Genomic DNA, 17237 nt, shown 5'->3' with positions numbered 1-17237 from the left:
GGAATTCAGGCAGGGCATCAGGCAGGATCCACAGTGGGATGCAGGTGCCAGGGCTCCCAGATTGCAGGGCCAGGAGGGAGGCAGTGGGATACCCCAGAGCCTGGGGAAAGCCATGCAGCCGACTCCGTTTGCAGCCCCCAGGATACAAACACCCCAAGCACCGGAGCTCCTGCTTTGTGCACAGAGCTCCGCTGTCCATCTGCCTCCCCGTGCAATAAAAAGGAGACATGTCATCTCATAATGCAACTTCTTGCTGGAAATCAATGCTGAAGTGCTCCCATCCTGCAGCTCCCACGTGCCCTTGTTCAAGTGCAATGACAGCAGCAAGAAGACAAAGGCTGAGCTGAGCAGTGTGGGGCTTCTCTTTGGGCAGGAGGGATGTGTGTGTGCTGTGACACAGCTCTGGTGCACTTGCTGTGTGTAGGTAAAGAAATGTATGAGCACGGGGCTGCTGTGCAGCATTGCCTTCATGTGACAGCAGCCAAACACACTGCTGTGTGCACTGCCTGTGCAGCCCTGTGTTGGTTAGCACTGTTTGTCACCGGGCAGCTTTAGTACAGAACTGCTCCTGCCCCTGTTGTGTACGGGTGGATCTTGTCCCGCAGGGCCTGAGACCACAGCAAAGCCCCGGAGCTGCCATCGCTGTCCTGCAGCTGCACAGGATGGGAGCTGTGCGTGCAGTTTGCCCCCATCTGCAGAGCAAACGCATCGGTGCGTCTGGAGCTGCACGGGGTAATGGGCTGCAGCACTACCGGCTGCTCCGGAGAGGAGCTGGGAGCTCAGACTGGACCCGCAGGGCCCCAGCAGCTCTCCCGGCAGCATTGCTGCTCCCAGCCGAGATGGGCAGAGTTTATTTTTGAAGGAGATGTTATCTCCCGCAACGCGCAACTCGGGAGAAGCATCTTTCTATTTTTAAAAAGCGAAACATAAGGCTTACATAAACTACTGGGGAAGCGGAGCCGAGCCGCCGGGCCCGCGCTTCGAGGGCTCCATCTCCTAACACGGCCGATTCCGCGCGCCCCGGCGCGGAGCGGGGCACCCATCGCATCCATCCAGCCGCCGCCGTCGGGTGGCGGTGCGAGAGGAACGAACCCGAACGGCCCGGCTGGGAAGCGAGGGAAGGAGCGGGGCAGGGCGGAGCGGAGCGGGCACAGCCGTGACCCCGCAGCGCGGTGCGGGCGGAGGGAGGCGGGGAGCGGGCGGGGAGCGGGCGGCTGCGGGGCGCGCGGGGAGCGCTGCGCGTGTGCGCGGGGGGCGCGCGAGGGGCGGCGCGCGGGCGCTGCGCGGGGCCCGCGGGGGGCGGCGGGGCCATGCGGAGCCCGGGCTGAGGGGCCGCGCCTCGCCATGAAGCGGCAGAACCTGCGCACGGCAGCGCTCATCCTCTGCATCTTCTCCTACCTGCTGGTGGGCGCCGCCGTCTTCGATGCTCTGGAATCGGAGGCGGAGAGCGGCCGCAAGCGGCTGCTGGAGCAGAAGCGCGGGGAGCTGCGCAGGAAGTACCGCTTCTCCGCCGACGATTACCGGGAGCTGGAGCGGCTGGTGCTGCAGGCCGAGCCGCACCGCGCCGGGCGCCAGTGGAAGTTCGCCGGCTCCTTCTACTTCGCCATCACCGTCATCACCACCATCGGTGAGTGCTGGAGCCCGGCACGCCTCCGTCCCCGCGCCGCAGCGCGGCTCCCCCGGCCGAGCCGGGACGGCTCCGCGGCCCCGAGCTGCCCCTCCGAGCGCGGTGCCGGGACCCCGCGGTGGGAGAGGTGAGCCGCGGGCACGGCCGTCTCGCTCACGGCGTCCCGGCGACGCGCGGCCGGAGCTGCAGAAGTCGGCGGGGTGCGGGGCGGGGAGCGGCCGCACGCCGGGCGGCAGAGATGCGCGGGAGGCTCCGGCCCCTCCGCCGGCTCCAAACTCCGCGTTCGGCCGTCCCAGCAGCCGGCACGGCCGCCGAATCTCGCTCTGCTCCCACGGGTGTCCGCAGGGAAAGTGGGGCGAGTGAGGTCGGGGGGTGGCGGCACCCCAGGTGTACGCGCTCACCGGAGCCCAGCCTTGGTCTGCCTGCCGTTTCACAATAGTGTCACAATTGAACGGGGAATGCCTTAATTCTGAGATTAGCCACGTAGGTGATCAGCATCATTAAATTAATCCGCTTGCGTGAATCCACGCACCCCGAGCATCCCGGGAGGGCGGGCGGCCATGGGATCCCGTGCTCGCGTCGCTCCCCGCGCTGGGATCCCGACCGGCAGCAGCGCTTCGGCGGCGGAGCCCTGAGGCCAATTCCTGCCCTTCCGTGGCAGCTCGGCACGGGCAGCACGCGCCTGGCGGCTGCGTTCATTATGTCTGGCACGGGCACACGAGGAGATGTGGGACCAGGAGATGAGGCTGCTGAGCAGGATGAATGGCTGCAATGAAAACCCCCATCATCCCGTGACAGCTTATAGCTTCATTTACATTATTTCTCCGTCGGCTGTGACAAACAATTGCCACGCTTATCACACACCCCCTGCCATAAATAATCCCAGCCCAGGTGCCGTGCTTCTCAAACGCCAGCCCTCCTTATGTCACGCTGTGCTATGAATCTCAGCTTTAACATTAATGTAGCTCTGTGGCTTTCTAATGCAGCTTTGTCATTTTGAAAGCATCAGTCATATGCTCTTTCAGGAACCTCTCAGGCTACAACAGCTCTTCTGGATCATTTTATTTATGTCCTCATTGCTCTCATTGTGCTTAGGACCCGATAATTGCACTCAGTTATTGGGCTTGGATCTGATTTTTTTTTTTTTTTTTTGCCATTGCAGTCTATTTTCTGCTCTGTATTCTATGAGATGTGCCACGCAGGAATTAAGTTTATTGGGTTTGCTTGCACGGGTTTATAAACAGACGCAGCAATTAGGGATGGGCTGCTCCCCCCTCGCCTTGGCAGCTCAGAGCACAGTGGGTCTGGGGATAAGGCTCTCACATGGGCACCTCCAGCCCTAGCAGGTTGTCACAGAAACCCAAAGGAAAGGTTGGACGCCTCTTCTGCCTCCACGCAGCAGTGCTGCATGACTCCTTGCAGCCTGACACTTACTCACCCCGTTAGGTCAGAGGCCGCTGGTTTCAGTTCAGTTTATGTAACTGAGGTGGGCGCAGGATCAGCCAGGTCCAGAGGATGGTGATGAGTACCTCATTATGCCTCATGGTATAATTCTGTGTGTCTTGAGTCATAGTGCTGAGACTTGGAGAGAGGAGGGGAAATTAAATCTCTGAGAGGCATTTGAGGAGAGTGGGAGGTTCTGCTCCACAGCTTACATATGTGGCTGCACGTGGGACCCTGTGCTCAGCTCTGATGGGGCTGCACCTCAAGTGCTGTGCTCAGCTGTGGGCCCCTCACTGCCACGCAGATAGCATGTCCAGAGAGGGGCAGTGGGGCTGTGAGGGGTCTGAGCACAGTGGGGACTTATGGGGAGCAGCTGGGGGAACTGGAATGGTTCAGTCTGGAGAAGAGGAGGCTCAGGGGAGACCTTATTGCTGTCTGCAGCTCCCTGAAAGAGGTTGTGTGAGGTGGGGGTCGGCCTCTGCTCCCAGGTAACAGCAATAGGAGAGGTGATGCCTTTAAGTTGTGCCAGGGGAGGCTGAGGTTGGGAATTAGGAAGAACTTCTCAGAGTGTTGATGCAGTGGCACAGACTGCCCAGGGAGGTGGTGGAGTCACCATCCCTGGAGGTGTTCAAGAAATGTGGAGATGTGGCACTGATGGATGTGGTCAGTGGGCAGTATTGGTGGTAGGAGAATGATTGGACTTGATGGTCTTAGAGCTCTTTTCCAACCTTAATGGTTCTATGATTCTCCCCCTCCCTCACGCAGGCTATGGGCATGCTGCCCCAGGCACAGATGCTGGCAAGGTGTTCTGCATGTTCTACGCCATCCTGGGCATCCCCCTGACGCTGGTCATGTTCCAGAGCCTGGGTGAGCGCATGAACACCGTCGTGCGGCTCCTGCTCAAGAAGATCAAGAAGTGTCTGGGCATGAGAACAACCAACGTCTCCATGGAGAACATGGTCTTGGTGGGCTTTCTGTCCTGCATGGGGACCCTGTGCATCGGGGCTGCGGCCTTCTCTTATTTTGAGGGCTGGACTTTCTTCCATGCCTACTACTACTGCTTCATCACCCTGACCACCATCGGCTTCGGAGACTTTGTGGCCCTGCAGAAGAACGAGGCACTGCAGAAGAAGCCACCCTACGTGGCGTTCAGCTTCATGTACATCCTGGTGGGGCTGACGGTCATCGGCGCCTTCCTCAACCTGGTGGTGCTGCGCTTCCTCACCATGAACTCGGAAGACGAGCGGCGCGACGCCGAGGAGAGAGCTTCGCTCAGGAGGGCCCGCAACGCCATCCACCTCACAGCCAAGGAGGACGGGCACAGCAACAAGGCCATTTTTCTGCCGGCAGAGGACAGGACGAGCCAGATGAACCTGATCCCACTGGTGCAGGAGGACGCGGAGCGGCAGCGGCGGCAGTCGGCCAACGGGGAGGGCAAAGTGCCGGCCTTCTGCACCTGCCTGTGCTACAGGGCCCCGCTGTGCGGCAGCCCCGCGCCCTCTCACCCCGAAACCTTGAGCTGCCACACCAACCCCGTCTACTACAACTCCATTTCCTACAAAATTGACGAGGTGTCGCTGAGCACACGAGGACAGACTGGCTCGTCCCCGGCCAGCACGTTGTCATCCAGCAGTGTTCGGTGCCCGCGGCACCCGCGGCCACGCAGGAAATCCATCTAGGAGCCTCACTGTGCTGATGAACAATTAACTGAGAAATCAGGCCCCTCTGACCTCTCATTTCTTCTGTTCCTCCCTCCCAGCTGGCAACCAGCCCTATACAGGGAACCTTGGGCCTGGAGACAGCATTGCTCCTCCAACAGGATGCCAGCCTCAATTACGCACTGTTTGGTTTTCCTTCTTCCCAAGCAGGCTCAAGCATTTGGGTCTGGAAGAGGCCCCATCAGCAGGATGTAGGTTTGCTTTCCCACCTGCCTGCTCTCAAAATGAAGGCGTTGCTGCCTTGGCCATTGAGCTGTGGTCACTGTCTCTTGCCACACAGGCCATCACATCTGCCAAGAGCACCACAATGGCCAACACACGTTAGCAAGTCCTGCAAGGCTGAAGACATCCCACAGGCTGTTCCCTGGGCACAGGTGAGGCAGTGCCATGCAAGGACAGGACCAGGGGTGGGCTGCAGCTCTCTGGCTGACGGCAGTATGGCTGGGGAAGGGATTTAGATGCCCTGGAGCTGAGCTCCATGCACCCACCTGCCAACAGGTCCTCCAGCATCACGCTCACACAGACTGCTTGGTGGGAAGGACTGCAGCCAAACCTGTGAGCCCAGGCTGTGCTGAGGGCTCAGCCCCAGAGAGCTCCTCCTTGAACCATGCAGCCACCTGCACAGGGTCAGGTCCAGATCAGGACATCAGCAAAGAGCCCCAGCAAGGAGGCTGCTTCCAGCTGGTGCTCCATGCCCTGTCCCACCCTGCAGGAGAGCAGGGCTGGGCTCTGGCAGTGGGAGCAGCTCTGCTTCACTTTTTTGTTTTCCCCCAATAAACAGATGTTTTCACTCAGTTCTATCTAAAAACCCCCTTGTGTGGTTTTTGCTTCTCCATTTGCCTCTGGTGGGGAAGGCATGCAGAGTACCCACATCAGGATGGCTTCAGAACAGGCTTTGCTTTCTCTTTTTGTTCTGAAGTTTAATAAAAGGTGAACCCAGCTGCTGGTGGACAAGTGTTTGTCACAGGAAAGGAGCAGATGTGCCTGAGCCCAAAGCCCAGCGCCCTGCCAGGCTCCCCGTGCCCTGCCATGGATGGGCTGTGGATGTCCAGGTGCAGGGATGTCCCTGGGGGAGATCAGTGGTTGCTAAGTGACTGTCTGAGCCCATCCTGTTTCTGGGAGCTGGTAACAGTCTGAGGGTGGGAGGTGCCATTCATCACTCCCTGTGTCACACAGGACCAGGGCTCCACTGGGGCTGGAGCTGCAACAGGAGGGTGGTGGGGAGCTGCCCTGCCAGTCTACACAGGGGTTGGGATGAGAAAACCTTCAAGAAACTCTCAGGGGAGTGGCACTATAATCCTTCCTGCACCAGGACTGCAGTCCCAGCAATACCCCCAGGGATGCTCTTCCTCAGAGATGCCCATGCTCCCCTGAATTCCCACCATCCTGGGGCACAGCACTGTTATTCTGCCAGCAACACTTTTATGTTCCAGGGTTTCCAAATCAATCTACCGTAGCCAGTGTGACCATGCAGGGTCCCCACAGAAGACAACAGCAAGAGCAGAAGGCTTCTGCCTGGAGTAAAAACAGGAGAGAGCTCAGCTGTGAGCCTGGAGATGCCCACAGACAAATAATGTCTGGAAATGGCAGAGAGGAATGCAGGATTGAAATTAGAGGGGGTTCTGAGAGAACCCATCTGCTGAGAGCATCAGGAAGGAGCCTGGGCACCGCTGAGATGCAGCAGGCTGAGCTCACAGCATTTCCTTCAGGCATGGAGAGAAAGGATGAGCCAGCTGAATTTTAGATTAAAATAATCCAACACACCATAGGAAAAAAAAAAAGGTTTTTATTGTCACCATTATCAACGTTTTCATTAGCTTAACACTGAATTGTAAATCACTCAATCATCACATATCGTCTGAATAAAACCTACAGACAGGAAAAAAGTACAGCAGAACCCTCCTTTGCCCATGGCCGCAGCACACCGCTGTCGGTGTCCCACGTTCCACCCAAGGCAGCCCTGCACCTTAAAGCCCCCAGGCAGGAGCAAGGCCAACACTGCCCGTCCTGGTGTCCCCTCCAGCTCTGTGGAATCAGAGCTCAGCGGGCAGCATTAAAAACCTCCAAATGCTTTGGAGAGGCCCCCACTCCTACAGGAAGGTGAGAGGAGAAGTAGCAGCTGCATGGTGCAACTGCGTGGTACCAAGCTATTTTTTGTTGTTTTCTGGAGCAACTGATGATGTAAAAAGTTTGGACCCAATGGAAGCAGCTTTCCCTGGGGGCACACAGAGGCAGCAGCCTGCTGCAGGGTGACAGCTGGGAGGGCAGCCCCGTCCCCACACAGAGACCAGCTCTGTGGGCTGCCCAACAGCGTGGGATGGACGCTGCAGAGCAAAGAGGGGCTGCAGGCAGCCTCGGGCCTGCGGGCTGGAGTAAGGCCTCGTGTCAAGAGGGAAGGGAGAATGTACACAGGGAGCAGCAGAAAGCAAAAGCCAGGAGAGACAGCTCCTCTGTCCCTGCTTTCTCCTGGCTGGCTGTACTGTATGGCATGGGCTGCAAGGAGCCTACAAAGACCCCCAGCTCCAAGCAGACTTGGCATGGAGCTACGCTGTGCTCTGAGCTCAGCGCTGCCACAATACATGGCTGGGACATTTGCCCCTGGGTGGGTGGTAGGGCCACAGTAATACTATGCTGGGACCTTGGGGTCCCATTGCCACCCAAACCAGAGAACAGCCTGCAGCTCCCAGCACCACGTGGCTGAGGGCACACACCACAGATCTGTTCCAAATAAGGCTCAAAGCAGCTTTAGGTCCAGGAGGTGGAATCACCAAAATACAGACCAAGGAGCAGCACTGGGTAAGGAACAACAGCCCCAAGGAAAGAATGCTGCAAGATGTAAAGACTGTGTTCAGTGGGATCTGGAGCCCTATGGGCAGCTATCTGAATCCATGGTGCCCAGGCATCTAAAAACCAAGCCCTGGATTAGCACACAACAGGCTCCAGCAGCAGGTGTGCCCTCAGTCCTACCTTGCAGTGCTCCTGCCAACATCCCTCCCACATGCTGTGTGTCCATGCATCCTTCCTCAGGACAAAGCCCTCTCCTCTTTGAGCTGGGGGCCGCACGATTCCCGACGTGCTGCATCAACACAAAGCTGCCCACTGGCCCAGCTCAGCAGGGCACACACGGCACTAGCTGCCATCTCAGCTCCTGGGAAGGCATGAAGGGAAAAGCATTAGGTCTCAGCCTCTGTTTGCTGGTGCTCCATAAAGGGCTGGTGCTGGCTCCTCCTCAAGTTTGGTTGCTAAAGTGCAAAGAACCAAATGCTACAAGAAATTCTCCCATTCCTCTCTTCCACTAGGACAAGAGCAGCTACCAAAGGGAAGGGAGGGCGGAAGGTATCCACGCTGTGGGAAATGCCTGAGACTCCTGAGGACAGAGCCTGATGTTGCTGCTGTGGGCGAGTGGCTGGGGCTGCAGGAAGGTCCTGCCACGGCGGGCGCCCCAGGTGACCCGCAGGCGGGGGCACTGTGGCTGCACACACACACATGGACACCAACTACAATTTGTGTGTTTCCCTGGACTGCTCTGCTGATGGCACTTTGCGTTCACGTGGCTCTTTATGCTCCAAGCATTTCACAATCAGCTGTGAATTATTTCTCTCATTACCCATCTGGGCTTCCAGCACCACCGAGCTGGTGGCCACCAGCTGGCAGGTGGCAACCTTGAGAACAGCGCAAAGACGGGCCACAGGCAACCGAGTGGGATGCTGTTCTGAAGCTGTTTTAAGTACCACAACAATGATAAAGCTGACTTAAAATCCAGAATCCTGATCCTACCACCACAGAAAAATCTTTCGCTGAGCTCAGCATCACTCAGCTTTCTGAAGGACAGCCCAGAACAGCCCGCTCCCATTCACACATCAGTCCCCCGTGACCCTCTGTGAAGGTGCAATCTCGCTGCCTTGGGTGGAATTTTCTAACAAAATGGACAAATGCCATCTATGAAATTGACAAAACAACCCACAAAGCCTTTAAATGAGAGCAGTTCAATCTGCTGCTCTGAAATAAACTCCCTTTAGCTTGCCTCTGCTGCCTCGAGGCAAACAGGCAGCTATGGGCAGAACTCACACAGCCCAGAGTGCAAAGGCTTTTTTGCTTTATCAGGGCTACAGTGGCAGTGGGAACCGTTCTCATTGAGTTACAAATACTAAATAGCCTAAGAAAAACAGGGTGCTTGAAACAGTCATTAAGTTTATATTGAAACTATTTTTAAAGTCTGTAGTATGAAGTCACCTACAGCTGTTTCATTCTTCAGCTAAGAGATTTCATGTCAATGGGCACATATACTCACAGAGAAGTCTACACGATGAATATTTCTTACAAGGCAACAGCCCAATCTTCAGTTTCACAATCAAAGTTAATACAGACCTGTTTCAAAAGTGATGTCATTAAGATTGAAGACAATTATAAACTGTATCAACAATATGTACTACAGCCTGCAAGTCACAATCTGTGCACACCAAATGGAATATATTATTGCTTGTTAGCCTATTAGACTTTCTTTATAAAAAGATTTTTATACAGAGTACAGGATTATGACAAAACTAGCTAAGTCGTTTTCATCTTGAAAATACAACATCAATTATTTCTTTCAACAAAGGCTCGAATAGTAGCTGAGAGTTAATGAACAATGACAAATATTTACTAATAATTTTATGGTCAGTTTGAACAGAATTTCCTACAGGACTCTTTTTTGGTGGTTATTTACATACGTCTTTTTTTTTTTGGAAAAAGGGTGATAAAATATAACGAGGAACACAGAAATCAAAAGAATGAGTAAACTCCATACCGAGGACGTTAAACATTTTTGAAAATGCTAAATTATGCTATCTGTTAAAAAACATACATCATCTCGTCTTTAAAGAAAAATATTTTTCCTGTTTTAAAATATTACTAACAGCATGTAATAAACTAACTTAAAATGAGTCTCATAAAAAAGTTGTCTTGCTGTCTAAACATTACTAAACATGCTTAGGTTGAGATTCTGTTAACTGCCTCAAAGTCTTAAAAACAGCCCCTGTAGAGGAGCCCTGATATTCTGACTCCAGAAGACCTGCCAATTTAGAACAGTACAGCGATATAGGATCCAGTAGCTAGAAACATTAAATGCACATCGTCATCCAAAGCTAATAATTCTGCAGTGGTCTGTGAAGCAATCCACACCAAGAAGCAGGGATGTGCTTGGCTGACTGAGAGTCAGTGGGCCCTTACTCTGCCCGCCCACATGGATGTGGGCACACAATGAGGACCCGTGCACTGAACTGCAGAATGAGGATCTCGCGTTGTCTCTATGGCATCCCAGCTGTGCTGGGGCAAAGGGAAAGCAACACCAGGAGACTGGGAGAATTCGCATTGCTGCCTGAAGAAACGTGGCCATGTTCTGCTCAGCCCGAGGAGCAAGAGCTGTGTGTGGGGCTCTGGTGTGCTGGGGTACGTGGGAGAGATGGCTGCCTCAGCACCACGAGTCCCTTTGTTTCCTGCAGTAACAGTAATGGAGGTAACAGGGATCGGCTCTCCAGTTCTTTCCTGCAAGCAGCCTTCCTGTTACTACTAGAATGGAGCATCTAATGCACAAGGAAGGAGCAGGGAACCAGCCCTGTGTGGGGCAGATACTCACCTCTCCTCAGTCTCATCCCTCATCAGCACTCGCAGACCAAAAACACTATGATGGCTTTTTTTTGCTTCTGTTAAAAGTCTCCTGCTCTTTCCCTCTCCCTGATTATAACTAACTGCTCAGCTCAGACACACGAAAAAAGCTCCATCAGGACTAAAGGGGACCAAAGTTTAGCTTTCAGCCACTCACCACCCTGGCAAACTGCTCCAGCACACCAATAATCACAACCAGACATCACACCACCATAGACAGAAACTGGCAGGTCAAATTCAAAGGGAAATAAGGGGATAGGTTTTATAAAAAGAATCCATTCCAAGCCCAAGATTTGCCACGAAGGCTACACTGGGAGTCCTAACATTGACGGAAAACTAGACTTCATTTCTAACTGCAATGTGCCACAGTCAGTGCTGGAATCATGGGCATGAGAGGAGCAAGAACTGAGACCGGACAGTGCTGTGCAATGTGACAGCCTGACCTGACACTCTGTGCCCCGAGGGCACTCTTGGAAGGGCTCCTGTGAGTCCATCTGCCTTACAAAGGAGTACCACCAGGACTGCATCACCCTGCCATGCCTGGCAGCCACACCTTGCAACCTTCACTCGCTGCAGAGAAACAGGACTTGGAAGTGACTCCAAACACACAAAAGGGAGAGTCGGGCTACCACCAACCAGGGAACAAGGCAGAAGAAAACAGCTCAAAGCAGACTGTTAAAATGAGCTCAAAATTCAGAATTTGGGATGCTAATAAAAACAATATGAACGAAGTGCCTTTTTTGTGGGTTTTTTTTGTTTTTTTTTTTTACCCTGACAACAAAATTTTAGAATGACCACAAACAAATGGAAGACATTCCTCAGCATTGAGGAGTCCTGTTTTAACTACGCCGGTCATCTTTGAGCTTGCTGCACTTTTAGAGGGATGGGATTTACAGACATATTGCATTTGCCAGGCATAGAGGAACTGAGCTTTCCAATGGACAGTCATTAAATAATGTTTCAGAGGGAATTTTGGGGGGGATAAAAGACTGCAATGTTGCGTTCATCTTACTGACAGAGAACAAAGATGACCAACTGGCTGTTACCAGGAGATAATGTCACACAATCTCCAATAGGAAGTGTTCAGCACTACTTAGAACAGAAGCCCTGTTTCTCAGTTACCAGGTTTGGAACGTACCTGGAGTTCCCCACAGTCCTTTTAAAGACATAGTTATTAAAAGATCCGGTGCTACAAACCACTAAATCTACCTAATCTATTCTAGTTCATACACGTATTGTACAATATTGCCTAGTACTCACTACATACCAAGAGGAAAGGATGCTGACTTGAATTACAGTAAATGTGCTTCTTTAAAAAATGAGTGCCACAACATAGTTTGACCAGCATGCAACAAACTTTCTTCAGCTAATATATAGAAATTGTCTAATACGATTAGAAAAAATAATTAGTGAGAGGCCAGAGACATATTTCATCAAGGAAATTAAGAGATTTATCTGAAATGCTGAGGCTTTTGCCACTTAAAAACCTATTCACTCATTCTTCTGCGCCTTCCCTTTCCTTTATATCATATAATTTTTACAGACATTATTGTAAGGCCTATTTGTTTTGTATCTATTCTGTAATTTATCTCAAAATGATTTAAAACGCCACAGACAAGCTTGGATCAAAAGCAACTGCTCTCATCATCCACTCTACAGTCATGCTTTTAATCTAACAAAGCTGAGGTCCGCATGCAGAAATAAATGCTCTGTGTGCCTCAGTGAGAGGCTGAGGATCTGCTCACACAATATGGACCTTCACTTTTAAATCACAAAACAAAACATCTCCAAAGCTTATTTTGAAAGCGTGATCACCAAATCCTCATTAAGAATTATGAAAAAAAAATCTAGCCATTAGCAGGAAACCTTTGGAGATTCTCTATTATTTTTTATAGTAAGTGTTTTCAAAGAAGAGATTTTAATTGTGTGAAGGATCTAGCTTGCCTTTCTCTAGCACGTGACTCTGCTGACAGAGAATGTGCTTCACAGGTTCACCTACAATGCTCCCTTCCAGTTAGCGTTGCACTTAAATGAAATATACATGCTGTGACCACTGTGCCTTCAGCTTCCTCACCCATTACTGCTCCATACTCTGGGGACAGCATCTCTTCTTTCAGGACATTTGACAATGCTTGCGTATTACTGAGAGTGCCTAAAGCAACCTTCTTTCCACAAGGAAGGTTATGTGCTCTCAGCACCTTCCTGTCAGATGACAGACTCAAATTTCTTTCTTCTGCATCCCTACAAATCTCACTCTCCTGTGGCAGAATAAAGCAGCCCCGTTTCAGGTCAGTCAATAGCACGACAGGAAGGGCAGCATCTCCAGCAGATATGTACTGGTACAAAGGAGATGAAAGAAGAGCAGGAGATAGAAGAAGTGACTGAAGGATGCAGAGTAACAAGTGAGGGTATAAAGGTATAAAGCATATCTCAAGCTGCAAGTCTGATGCTCAGCTCCCACCTCTAGTGGTTTGGTGGGTTTTTTTCTGAGCAAAATTGCAGATAATTAGACTGCTAAACTCAAACTCTGTTCAAACTGCCTGGTCTAAGCAGGCGCTTATTCTCCCACCAAGTATGCTTCATCAGCAGTGTTACACAAGTAATGCAGGAAAGACACTTGCTGGTAATTTGGCACAGTTTGAAAACGCAGCAGTGACAGCGCTACAGGTAACGTGATTCAGTGACGTGGAATTGATACTAAAGAAAGAATTACAGGTTTCTTTCTTTTTTCTTCTTTTAATAAGATCTTATGAAAAACTCATGTTTCCTCTGAAACTTTCTGCTCTTGCTCTTTCTAGGTCAGATATTGGCCTCTGCATTTTTCAGGTACTTTGAGAAAGAATCTGCCTAAGAAATTTTGAAGATGCACAGTTAAGAAAAATACCTTCCTTACTCCCCCCAGAATTTTCAAATGCTGCAACTTTCCAGAGTTAATGCTGATCTGAAACAAGGGTCCAAGAATGACAGTGAGAGAAGCGAAACAAGAGGTGTATGTCTAATTTGACAACTAGGACTCATGCCCCACGGCACCTCCTCTGACAGAGAGGGTACAGCACCCTCCCCCTTGTCTTCTGTCTAAGGTCACTGGTTTATCCTCCTCTTCCAGCTCCACAAGAACTGATTGAACATGCATTGCGCTTGAGGTCAGAGTTCCAGCAAACAAAACCTTGACAGCATGTTTAAAAAACAAAAGCAGTTCCCCCTTCCTTACTCACTAAGACCTGTCACAGCAGGGTCCCACTGTGCTCTCCAGGGAAAGCTGCGAGGACTGGCGCAGGAGTGGGCCTGTAGTGGGATCCACCATTGAGGAGGTTGGGAAGAGCTTGTACCAGCCAATTGCTAAAGTTGACAAATCCAGTTCTTCCAGGAGGACCCTTGCGACTCCCATGAAGTGCTTGCGCTCCATGCGGCCGTAGTTTCCCCAGACTATCACCTTAGAAACAAGAGGGGGAGCACAGTTAATCCACAAACTTGCATGCTTGCTTGGGAAGCAGCAGTCTGACCAATCTCTCTATTCCTCCTATGTATCCAGCTTCCCTGGGCTTTACTAGAATCTAAGAAAGGTGTAAGTAGTGTTTACACTAAACAGGCATACACAGGGATGCACTAGGCTGCTGCTGATGTGAAGTTCTGGATGATCCTTTTACCTGTATTTTTAGCACAGTTTTACTAATCTGAATGTTAACAGACTTTTTTTTTTCCCCATACAAAAGAAGTGAACGTATGTGTAGACGAAACACTCTTCTTCAGTAGGACGACTTCTGTAGGCCAAGCACATACACAACATATCCCTGCAGCTGCAGCTCCAACACCCACAGTACAAACCAGTCCTGGCACAACAACTGGTCTTGAACGCAGCAAAAGTAAACAACTTAACTTCTGCACTCAGCCTTGTAATGCACAGCAGATGGCAAGGAGACATGGTTACTCACCTGGAGAATGGACAGCAGCTGAGCGCTGGCAAGCAGGACTGGTGATGCAAGGGGCACACTTGAAGTGGCATGCAGGGGAAACAACAGACTGCTGAGAAAAGCTTGGAGACGCAGAGGAAGGTGTAATGAAAGAGCTGGCAGTTGAGCAGGGAAAGCTGAATCACACTTACGACACGATGGAGACCGGTGGGTGGAACAACAGATGCAGTGAGGGTCATGGGCTTAGACATGCTGGAGATCTGCACGTGACCAAATGGCCCTATGTGGCTCAACACAAAGGTGACGACTGACTCCTTAGAAAGTCCAAGTTCTGAAGAGGAGAGGATGGGTATGATGGGTTATGATGGTGACTGCTGAACTCTGGCTAATCCTTCCTTCCCCTAGGCTCTGAATAACCAGAACATTGCATTTTTAAGTAAAACGAGGCAGGAGAGACAATGTATGTCAATGAAAAGCCAAAAATTATCATTCTAGGTCAGCATGGGATGGAGCAAGATATTGCAGAAAGTTGGTCTGGTGGCACAGCAGCTGAGCCAAGCTCCTAATTTTATTCTCTTTGAGTAAGTTCCAGTGAGACACTGCAAGCTGCAATGAGACACTGAAACTGGTCCTGAAGACAAACTGAATGACACAAATGGAGCAGGGCATGGGACAGAAGAACTGCAATGAGGCAGAGACAGTTCCAACCCTCTTGTAGCAGGCCTGACTTCTGCACCAGAGATGCTGCCAAGGCAAAGACACAGCTAGGGGACCAGGTGAGAGGTTAACAGAGGACCACATACTGACATTTAGCACAGCTGCTTGTTACTCGGTTTCTGCTGTACCACAGCCCATGGGAAGGCAGCACTATTTCTCATTAAGTGGCAAAGCAGTGTGGTAGAATTTCTCATAGTTCTATAACCAAGACCTATTCATAAAGGTAAGGTCAAGGCAAAGATTCATGAGAACCCACAGCCATGGCTGAGTGCTGGATGATAAAGTGGTGCCCCAGGACAGACAGTACTGGATAGCCCACGAAACCTTTTCCAGAGACAGCTGTGCTCTGCCAGCTCACCTTGGGCACTCTTTGGGAGACCCTACCTGAAAAATGCTGCTCACGTCTCTGAAATAGAGACAAATATTACGTTTCATACTGAGCTCTCCATCCCTGCTGGGGATAAAATCCACAGCTCTTAACACCTTCAACATCTTTCATGAGCTAATTTTTAGGTACCTCAGCCTTGCTTCCGTCTTCTTTGTGCCAGCACGGCACAAAGACCACGGCTGTAGTCCATAGAGAAGTCAAGGTGAAGATCCACTCAACAGCACAGCTGCAGGTAAGGAAACCCAGATCAAGCCAGAACCCATATTTCAGTCGGAAAAGTTCACTATAGCTTCAATAGGGAAAAGTGCTTCCAATCAAGATAAATGGAGAAGAGTTCACTAAGAAGGATCCAGTAAATCAGCTGGTAATTCATATGTGAGTGAAGGTAAGCAAAAGAAACTCACAGATTAATTACGTCAGTATTTCCAGTGGATTTTAGCTAGGATTTATGGCATGAAAATGACTTAAGTATGGATTAATAATAGAATTCACACTCTGCCCTGGAAACACAGGTACAGAACTGAAAATGAGCATATGGCAGGAAATGTATGGCAGTATAAGAAAAAGGTAGAAACAGGTAGGGTATGTGATTGGGTGAAGGCCAAAGCAGAGTGCTCTGAATAAACAGAAAAAACTCTGTTGCAAGGCTGTTTACTATCTATAGATATTACTCATTTCCTGACTGGAAACAAAACTAAAATCTTCTCCTGGTAAGCGTTCATGTTACCTAGCACGGTATCAAATAATAAAGTTTGAGTATAAAACAAAGCTTTTCCTTTTCATTCGTTATGTTCAGATCGAGTGCATCCAATTCAATGAAAGCATCAGCTTTTCCTCCTCTATGTTACTTATCTAGATTCTTGCCAGACACAGTATATTCCACAACAGATGAAAGAGGGAGATTGGCAGACCTGAGACTCAATCTTACCTGTAATACTTTGCCCTGGGGGCTCTCAGGAAACAGTAACACCTGATTGTACAAAGGGTCTAATGATTTGCGAGCCACTTTTGTCTTCTTTTTCGCAATGCACACACCATTCTCTAACAGGTAAGCTTTGATGTAAGCAGCTGGAAAAAAACAAATACAGTCAAATACGAACAAACCTTAATGCTCAATTTTGAAAAGACAGAGTGCTGTGTCTCTTATTTCTAAAGAAGGCATTTGCATCAGTGCGCAGTTTTACTCAACCACCCTTATTTTCTATATGACAAACAGACTGCTCATTCTCACAGAAGCCAAGCAGAATCAGCAATAACCCTTTCTGCAAGCATCGCAGGAAGCTGGGGCTCAGTGAAGTATTTGAGGAGGTCAAAGCACACTACCTGGCAGTGTTTTGGAGCCGGGTTTTGGTGTGAGTCCTCGAGCCTGAATGATATCCACTTCTAGCTGCCCATTTCGCTCTTGCAAGCCAATTTCCACATCTCCTAAACCAAAATGTCAAAACAGACAGAACACTTTCAATACAATCCATCTGCGGGCTAATGAAATGTTAAAAAAACAACCCCTGTGTCATGCCTGCTATGAGCTGTGTCAAATTGTAGGCCCTAAGTGCCTGATCTCCTCCTGTGTTACTCTGGAGCAGCTCTGCAGTGACTCAAACCCACACTTTCAAAAACAGTCTCTAATTCCAGCCTCCTAACACAGCTTTGGTGACTCAGTCTCACACTCTTTGGCGGCAGCTAGCCTCCAATTTCTACCAGACTAGAATATCTAGAGCTGCAGGCTGCTTCAGAAAATGCAGTTATAGTGTGCCATAAGAACATCTTTACAGAGCACTGGGCTCTGT

General features: G+C 50.6%; 2 protein-coding genes across 5 annotated transcripts in view; one reads left to right on the top strand and one right to left on the bottom strand.

The window, feature by feature from the left end:
• The first annotated feature begins 1295 nt into the window (after positions 1-1295).
• KCNK15 (potassium two pore domain channel subfamily K member 15) lies at positions 1296-6674 on the top strand. The gene is made up of 2 exons (XM_031590927.2): positions 1296-1627; positions 3836-6674. The coding sequence occupies exons 1-2, from the start codon at positions 1345-1347 to the stop codon at positions 4747-4749; spliced, it is 1197 nt and encodes a 398-aa protein (XP_031446787.2). The 5' UTR covers positions 1296-1344; the 3' UTR covers positions 4750-6674.
• Positions 6675-6779: 105 nt separating this feature from the next.
• The window catches only part of RIMS4 (regulating synaptic membrane exocytosis 4), a 49991-nt gene continuing 39533 nt past the window's right edge, over positions 6780-17237 (bottom strand). Inside the window, exons 4-8 of one of the 4 annotated variants that reach the window (XR_016471846.1) lie at positions 16774-16875; positions 16379-16518; positions 14537-14753; positions 14367-14424; positions 13731-13867 (exon numbers count right to left, since the gene is read on the bottom strand). Coding sequence is in view for 1 of the 4 variants with exons in the window: in XM_090151975.1 (XP_090008101.1) it covers positions 13649-13867; positions 16379-16518; positions 16774-16875 (461 nt within the window). In the remaining 3 variants the exon portion in view is untranslated. Of the gene's footprint in view, positions 13868-14366; positions 14754-16378; positions 16519-16773; positions 16876-17237 lie in introns of all 4 variants that reach the window. The other 3 variants (XR_016471844.1, XR_016471845.1, XM_090151975.1) reach the window with 3 other exon arrangements.

The sequence above is a fragment of the Phasianus colchicus genome, chromosome 17 (assembly GCF_987193195.1).
Source record: "Phasianus colchicus chromosome 17, bPhaCol1.hap1.1, whole genome shotgun sequence".
Taxonomy (NCBI): domain Eukaryota; kingdom Metazoa; phylum Chordata; class Aves; order Galliformes; family Phasianidae; genus Phasianus; species Phasianus colchicus.
Note: the sequence above shows the minus strand (reverse complement) of the source record. Positions and strands in the feature narration are given on the sequence as shown.